We start from the raw sequence: 8,869 nt of genomic DNA on the forward strand, positions 1-8,869 counted from the left end.
CGGTTTCCGAGTTTGATTCCCGCTCGGTACGGATATTTGTTTTTGTACTAATAGTTATATCCAGTTTGGATGTCTGTCTTTGTGGGTGCCCCCATCGAGCCTCGGAGAGCACGTTGAACGAATGGTCCCGGTTGTTATCATACACATCTAATATATCCACCAACTCGCAGTTGAGCAGCGTGTTGGATTTAGCTCCCATCCTTCTCCTATCTGGACAAAGAGGCCTATGCTTAGCAAGTGAGGCGGTACAGGCTGAATCGATTGATTGATATAGATGCTATAGGACCAAATATAAAATATTTGTAGACTAAAGTAATTTTTTTGCTAATGCTTTTTCTTATTTCGAAATTTTAACAATTCAAAACTTAAGAACATATATTATACAGTTACTTAGAGTATAAATCACGTCCACGTGGAAAAGGTCCAAGAATGCTGGCATCGTTTCCCCGTTAAATTGCTATGTCGATTCTCTGGGTAAAAAATACACCAGCCCTATTGTCACCAGTGTGCTAAATATGCTTAAAAATAATTTTTTGTCACCACAAGGTTGTATCGAAAACATCTTAATTCATAGTTTAACTATTTCAGGTTGTAGTTTACCAATATAGCTAAATAATATTTATTTTACACTTAAAATTAAAATTTCAATTAATAAAAAAAGTACGTGCGTACAAAGTACACATGTCAGAAGTGAAACTTCTTTGGCAAACTAATTTTTAGTCCCATTTGTATTTATACAAATCTAAAACTTTAGATTTCCGTTCCAGCGCCATCGATAAAAACGTTGTGGTTTCATCCGTAAAAATTTTACCCTCATACGCGCAAAGAAGTGTCACTTTAAAAAGTTTATCGGTATCTTATTATTTAATAAAACATTAGGGTTACTCGTGTTTTTTAATAAAACATTTTTACCTACGTGTAAAGGTGATAACCTTTTGCTGTATAGTTATAACTGTAATTAAAATATCATATCAATTGTTATTTATATCAATGTGAGACGTAGACGTGAAAATTTAAAAGTATATTTTAAGTAAATTTGATTCAAAATGGCCGACGGTAACAATTTAAATGGTAATTGCGACACATACACTGTTGTTAAGGGAATTAAAGGATCGATTGCGGCAAAAGCTGAGGCATATTTACAAGCTGTTAAAAATTCAGTTCGCATTTTTTGACTTCAACTTTGACCTTTAAATAGACTTAATATTTCGTTACAACTTAAATTAAGATATGTTCACTTTCTACCTGCAATGCTATACCATTACCTTTACAATTAATCATCTGTTGAGTTTCACTCCAATTCTTCACATTAGAATCTTCATTCCGAATCCGAGGTAGGAGTCTACCTCTAAGTGGTCATATACATCATAGAGGTAGGAGGTGACCTCTAGGTCATATACATCATAATAACATAGATACAAAATAATTAAGAATTTCAAAGTATACATTGTATTATTCATGTGATTTTAAAGGGCACTTAAATGAAGAAATGTTTGATTTAATTTTCTGCTTAAAATAAACCCTTAATAAATATTACAGACGTACGCTGTATTATTTTGATGCCGTCTTCGGTGACTTCTACATAATTACAAATCCTGCTTTTAGTGATTAGTTATAGCATACAACATGCGTGTTATCGTTATCACTCGCATTAAGGTTTTTGATTAATGTTTCGGTTGGAGAAGTGATAATAATTTTTAACCTACATTACATACCCTTGATTAGAGCATATAGCGAAAAGAAAACAAGCTCTTCTACTTATGTAACTGAGCTTTATTAGCTATTTACTTTTCTTATGCCCTTATAATTAGTAATTCATTTACATATTTGTTTTGTTAGCTGTGTGGCTATGGCAGTAAAGAATATAGTCACCCCCTCTCTTCCTGTGGATGTCGTAAGAGGCGACTAAGGGATAACACAGTTCCATTACCACCTTGGAACTTAAAAAGACGACCGATGACGGAATAACCATCCAACTGCTGGCTTTGAAATACACAGGCCGAAAACAAAACCAACCCCGCGGTCACCAATCCGTCTGCCTAGCGTGGTGACTATGGGCAAAACACATGAGTTCACGCCAGTTTTGGCGCGAACTTGTGGAGGCCCATGTCCAGCAGTGACTGTGACAGGCTTAAATAATGATGATGATGAAATGCTTATATATTTGTGCAGTGACGAAAGTACAGCAGCAGCCAAGTCTTCCGAAGCTAGAGTCGCTTCAGAGGGTTGCCAACATACCCATCGTGAAGTCTAGTATTGATGTCACGGAGAAGATTTACTTCAAGATCAGGGTATGAAATGACAAATTATTGTATTTTCTATTCCAGTTTTTATAGCAAAATTAAAATTTCATCATCTTTGTCAGTTTATACAGATATCATAATTATTATTTTGATTGCACAAATATTAGAAATTATTGTATCAAAAACTCAAACTCTTATTTCTTTTAAAAAGGCTTACACGAAAATGAGTTGTATCAATTATAATTTAGTTATGCTTGTAATCTTTTGTTGCAGGAATCAAATCCTTTAATACGTTGGTATTTAATACTGGGCGAGAAGTCGCTAGCTACTGGCACTCAATTGGCACTGCCTGCTGTTCATCTCCTGGAGTCACCTATAAACCAACTTGACAAATTTCTTTGCAAGTCGCTAGATGTCGTGGAGAAGAGAGTACCCTCAATATATTTGCCACCTCAAGCAGTGAGTGAACCACTATTGCAGATAAATGTAAAGAAATCAACCACTTCTTCTTTATCCTCGTTTTGATATTTATACGAAAATTTCATGCATAAAATATCATATCATATCTTAAAAAATTATAATTGTTGAATTTATTTAAAAATCAATATTGCTCTGTTAATTCTTTAATGGATTTGATATATCCGACTGAGATCAAAATTATTAAGGAACCTATCCTAAATAATTTACAAAACTACCGAGAAACCTTTCTTATTATATCGAAATGTTTCTTCTTTCTTCTTCTGGGCGAACTCGCTCCATCTTCGACCTCGTCTGTGCTCTAGAGCTAGACTGAGGTCATGAGTAAGCCCATAACATAATAAAAAAAAAAGTTTGGAGTACGTATACTGCTCGTCTTCAGCTGGTCTGCAAAGCTCGAGACTAGGTACAATAATATTAGTCTAGAATTAAAGTACCTTGAAAGATGCTATTCAGTTTGCGAAAGACGAGCAGCATAAATACTTAACACATTTAAATATCTTTAAAACCTATTCCGGTATAGTATCTTCAAGCTTATTTACATTTCTCCTTAGATGTACTCGGAAACCCGCCAATACGTTCTGCGCAGGGCTGACTCTGTAAAACAGTTGGGGACAGCTGTGTTAGATTCTCGTGTAACTGCGGTCACTGCTAATGTTTTGGATCGCGCCCTCACTACAGCTGACAAATACGTGGACAAATATTTACCGCCAGACTATCAAGATGCTGCCGATGGTATGATAACTATTTCGATATTTTTATTTATTTAAAAAAATACGATAATATTTTTATAGAACCTATAAACATCTGATAAATAGTGTGTCATTAAACTTCTATTATTGAATGCCCTTGAAAAATATTAAGACATTACACAAGCATATTAAGTAAGCTCTTAAGTTTTCAAGATATACATACATATCTCTTAATATTACTAAGCTGGCGTAAATAATGGGTTCTTATGACAGTCTTTGATACATCTATATATTATAATACGTGAAGCAAAAACTATGTACCCCTTTTGAATTGCGCGGACGGAGGAGTACGAAATTTCGTACACGTACAGTTTATATAAAGAAGGAGTGCAGAATGGTAACATTTTTTTTAATTATGCATAAAATCAATTAAAAAAAACATAACACCCACTACCATATATTTAACACACACGCGCATATTAACTCTTTTGATGATTTTCAGTCTGTAGTCAATTGAAAATTAAAAAAAAAAAGTAAAAAAGGTTCTCTATTTTCTTTATTTTTTGGTATTAAATTTTTTAATTATGGTTGAATTTCGACCACTAGGCAACGACCAGTAGGTATATACAAATGTGCAAGCGATGTGATTAAGCCACGTGATGCATTTAATATTATACTATTGAGTAGTGTGTATAAAATTGATGATTAAAATATCTGTCTATTTGTCTCGAAGATGTCTAATTAGAATATTCAAGACTATATTAGTTCCTATTGCGAGGAAATAAGTTACGACATAGAATGTTTTAGTTAAGTGCATTACGATAGCCGGGTTATCTAAGGTTCTCTGACAAATTGTAATATCAATAAAATAGTCGCACTTTAGACTCTAAATGGAAATTAACTTCGTGTTAAGAATCAATGTGTTTATTAACAGCTGTTATTAAAAGTTCGAAACTCGTATTTAAGTATATTTAAAAATAGAAAATCGTATAAACATTATAAACACGATACGTATTCATTTGATTATTATTTTTTATCGCAACAAAGAGCGATGATAAATTTTTTGGTCTGTAATTGTATCGTTTAGTGCAAAGTTGTCTTTTTAAACCGATTTTCAAAAAAGGAGGAGGTTCTCAATACGATTGTATAATCACACTTCAATTACCCCGACAAGTAATACAACGTAAGTAGGCGAAAAAATTCTTCAGTATATTCAAGTTAAACCGTGAAAAAGTTGGCTGGAAAATTCCTGGCCAGGCTATATTATATTCGGCAATCGCCATTAAAATTAGACTTTAAGCAGGCAACCCTATGTCATCGTATTCGCAATGAAATTGCGCTCATTTTGATGTAAGATTTATTTATGAAACATGTAGGTGAAAGTAACTAGAACAGTATATACCTACTTCTTTATAACTGTCACCCAGAAGTTATTTCGTTTATTTAGGAAAATAATAGACAATCCAAGGTTTACATTTCCTTTAGCCTTCATACGGTTGGTAGGTATAATATAAAATATAAATATAAAAGTAATTTTTTAATTTTGAATTAAATATAGCCTAACCAGGAAATTTTCAGTCAACCCTTTCGCGATTTTTTTCTCTTATACTAAAATAAATACAAAGTAATTTCATCCATAAAGCAGATGGGTATAAGCTCGTTTCGTTCTCGTTCGGATCTCCTACTAATATCATTGATAATAAAATAGAGATCTCTTCTAGAGATAAATCCGCCTATGCACACAAAGAATGAACTAAAAAATGTTTTTTTTTTAAGTATAATATATGTTATAATATATGTACTTTGTTTACAAGTTTGCTTAAACGAGGATCAAATAGCTAGATCGAATCAGATAGAGCTATACATTTTCTAAACTTTTTACTATTAAGAATTTATGTTGAAGATAAGCTACCGTCCACTGTTTGCCCACTATTAGGCAAACGGTCTAAGGCAGCTTACCTCTCCTTGCTTACGTAGTGGCGATCATAGTGACGAGCGCGGATGCCGTGGACGGGTCGGAGTCGGGGCGAGCGCGAGCGGCTCAAGCCGTACAACACGGGGCGAGGCTAAAGCGTAAACTTCAGAGGCGCCTCACGAGACAGGCCCTCGCTGAGGCCAAGGCTATAAAGGAACAGATACACGTGCTTGTGTATGTGGCTGAATTGGTGAGTACATACCAATGGCCATATTTTTTATGTTAAGGTGCTATGAGATAATAAGCTAGAGGGTAAAATATTAATTACAAAGCTGATCACAAAGATGATTTGGGTGATCACCCTTAACACAGATTATACTAATAATCCTAGAATTTTCAGTCCGAACTCAAAAATGTTTTATGTGCACAACTAAATTTTGTAACTGATACAACTTGTTAAAAAGATTTTATTTTTTTCTAAAGTAGCTTTACTAGCTTAATTGGCTAGAGCACCGACACGGTTAGTCGCAGATGCAGGTTCGATGCCCGTTGGAACGATCGATTTTTGATATGATATTGAAAAATGTTTAGAATTCCCTAATGTGTAGATAATACAAACAAAAAATCGTACAAATTCATCAAACTTTGAAAAAGAATTGTGAATTATTACGATTGTTTTAAGCTTAGGAACCAAAGAAAGAGAGCAATATAATTTGGAAAACAACTTACTAATTGCAATGCAATGTAAAGGGGTGAATTGACTGAAAATATTTTATTTGGCAGGTTGCCACAGATCCTGTACTTGCATGGCAGAAGGCCAAAGAACTCTACGCATCTTTAAGCCAGCCTGAGCCAGAGAACCAGGCCCGTCCCGACACTCTTGAACAGCTTCTAGTTATGCTGTCTCGCGAAACCGCCAGGAAAATCGTTCACCTCATCAACTACACCCATAACGACCTTCCTAAGTAAGTTATTTTAGTTTTGGTGAGCCAATAAATTGAAGAAAAAAAAATTTAGTTATAAATAATTTTAGGTTATTGTCTACTGAATTAGTAATGTAAATAGCTTACTCCCATTGAGAAAAAGATAAAATGACTTCAAACGTTTTTTCAGGAACGTCCGCCAAGGTTTGTCGATTGTAACGAAGCACATGACAGCAGTTTCAGACTCAATTCTTAAGGTATATATTTTTAACAAACCTTTGTATTTATGCTTATTTTTATTAGCAGTGGCATATTTTTAAGATTCTGTGCCCTGTGCCAATAAATTTTACCGACCCATAAATTTAAAAAAGGGAAAAGCAGCGTATCTATTAGGGAAATGATTTTTCGGAAAAAGTCGATGACTACATAATCGATTATTTTGTAATTTTTTGACTGATCTTTTTTTATGTCCAAATCGATTATTTTTTTACTTGTTTGATTGTACCACCCCTCGCAGAATGTTGCCCTGGGCCATGGTCATTTTGGAGTTAGGCCCTGTAAAAACGTCCATTCTTATTACTTAAACTTTCCTAATTACATAGCTTTTGTACTTTGTATCGAGAGTAAAGCCAGTGCTCTTTATTACGACTGTTCGTATGAAAATTCGCAAAAAAATCTTATTACTCTATCCTTAAATCTTATTTATCAATTTATCCTCGGATATTCATCTAAGATAAGTTATAGAATATAGACCATATTTCAATAGCCACTAGTTCAAAATGGCAATACGATTCATTTATTTATTTATTTAGGTTTTATAGGCGTTGTTACAGTTTATGATAAATTACTAGTTTTTTTTTATAAATATATTTGTCATTGTACAACCATATTATGTATGCGATAGTCCATTTACCGAGGAAGAATATAGGGTAGACTATATAATATTTTAGTACGCTTTTTTCCTAATCAAAACTATAAAGAGTAATTATTATTTTTGTTTGATTTCAATTATCTAGATGTTACCTGTGGATACAGCAATGACGGAAGTGCGCGGGATTCGCAACCGACTTCACGAGCTCTTGCAGCAGTTGCAAGCCACATCCAAAACATACCTTGTAAGTGATATTTTCATATACGACATTTACCAACTGGCGACTCATGTTATATAAAGTAATTGTCAAAACTCATAAGCGCTATGAATACCAGAGGATTTATAATTGTTTGTAAGAGGAATGAAAGAGAGAAGGAGGAGCTAACTGGAAGAACCGTACAAAATATAATTATCTAATATATAATTACCTTATGAATAAATGCTTTTTATGAGAGTATAATCAACATAATTTTTTTAAAGTAAAACTTCTTTAAGCACGCTTGACTTGGCGAGTAAGCTGGTGAATGCGTGACGAGAGTGTTACGAAAAGGGTAACTGGGACAAACGAATGGAAGTTGAGAGGGAGATATAAATTATTAAAGATAGAGAGCGAGAGGCACGTTTCATAAGTTTTACTTCAGTCACGCGGTCTAAAGCATACTCATTTTTTTTCAATATATATTTATCTTAAAAAAAAATAAGTACCAAAATTATTGCAAGTAATTATGGATGGAGAATACAATCTGTTTCAAGGTTTCGTGAAAAAAAAATTAGAGATCCGTATAATGTAACAAAGTTTGATTCTTAGGAACAACTCGCTATGATGCTGGCTGGAAATGAAGAGCGGGAGAAGATCGCGTCACGCTCGGTGCATGAACAGCAAGATGACCTGGCGACGATCAATGGTGTCAACTGAACCGTATTTTATACAATATAAGTTTCGTAAAATTTAATTATAAGGATTTCTTTTGTGTATATGAACCTACATTTTTTTAAATAAATATGACTCACTATTGGATTAAAATGCACTTAAAATCCGACTTGATTTAAAACAGACAACAGTTTAAACTTATTAGGTTTTACCGTATTGAAAATGTTAAAAAAAAATCATAAAAACACGGACAAATGGTGATCAAATTTTCATAACTTTTCATAACTCGACATGAGAAATTGTTCTGCATTTGTCTTTGTTTTACGAGGTACCTATACACTATTGTTTTCAAAATATAAAACTTAAATTTTGTATATGAATCTCGTTCAAAGTTCTTATTGTATTTTTTTTTGTAATAGCTATAAATACAAAATTATATGCTTATGGAGGTCGGATTGATAATTCTATAATTAATTTCTTCTGTTTTGGTCAGAAGACAATATTATATAAATATTTTATTTGCCTTTTTTTTTTTTTAAGTAATAAAAAATTAAAGTAGCATATATTTAAACTTTTTTTAAATTAATGTTATAAATGTGTGTAATTTTTTTCCAAGGGTTTAATTCTGTAAAATAACGTTAAAATATCTGAACATTTATTTAAATTTGATGTTATATTTTTAACACAATTTTTATAAATTTATTACTATTTTGGTTTCATACCACTCAATATTAATTCTGACATAGCTGTATATTTGTCTATTTAATTATATTTATCAAAAAATATCATCATTTGAATAAAAAAACATTATAACTAGTAATAAATATGTTATTATCAATCTTGTCTTTATTTCTTTTTAGCTGAAACACATATCCAA

General features: G+C 32.8%; 1 protein-coding gene across 1 annotated transcript; it reads left to right on the top strand.

The window, feature by feature from the left end:
• The first annotated feature begins 1,046 nt into the window (after positions 1–1,046).
• Positions 1,047–8,557, top strand: LOC123657989 (lipid storage droplets surface-binding protein 1). Its single transcript, XM_045593468.1, has 9 exons — positions 1,047–1,071; positions 2,173–2,291; positions 2,517–2,702; positions 3,275–3,455; positions 5,390–5,577; positions 6,111–6,292; positions 6,441–6,507; positions 7,267–7,365; positions 7,930–8,557. The coding sequence occupies exons 1-9, from the start codon at positions 1,047–1,049 to the stop codon at positions 8,035–8,037; spliced, it is 1,155 nt and encodes a 384-aa protein (XP_045449424.1). The 3' UTR covers positions 8,038–8,557.
• Positions 8,558–8,869: the final 312 nt, after the last annotated feature.

This window comes from Melitaea cinxia, chromosome 11 (assembly GCF_905220565.1).
Source record: "Melitaea cinxia chromosome 11, ilMelCinx1.1, whole genome shotgun sequence".
Classification (NCBI taxonomy): Eukaryota; Metazoa; Arthropoda; class Insecta; order Lepidoptera; family Nymphalidae; genus Melitaea; species Melitaea cinxia.

Excerpts from the sequence above, each read along its gene's own strand:
- LOC123657989 (XM_045593468.1), top strand. The coding sequence starts at position 1,047 with ATGGCCGACGGTAACAATTTAAATG. Across the intron at positions 2,292-2,516 it reads AGATTTACTTCAAGATCAGG|GAATCAAATCCTTTAATACG; the intron begins GTATGAAATGAC and ends CTTTTGTTGCAG. Across the intron at positions 6,293-6,440 it reads ACCCATAACGACCTTCCTAA|GAACGTCCGCCAAGGTTTGT; the intron begins GTAAGTTATTTT and ends ACGTTTTTTCAG.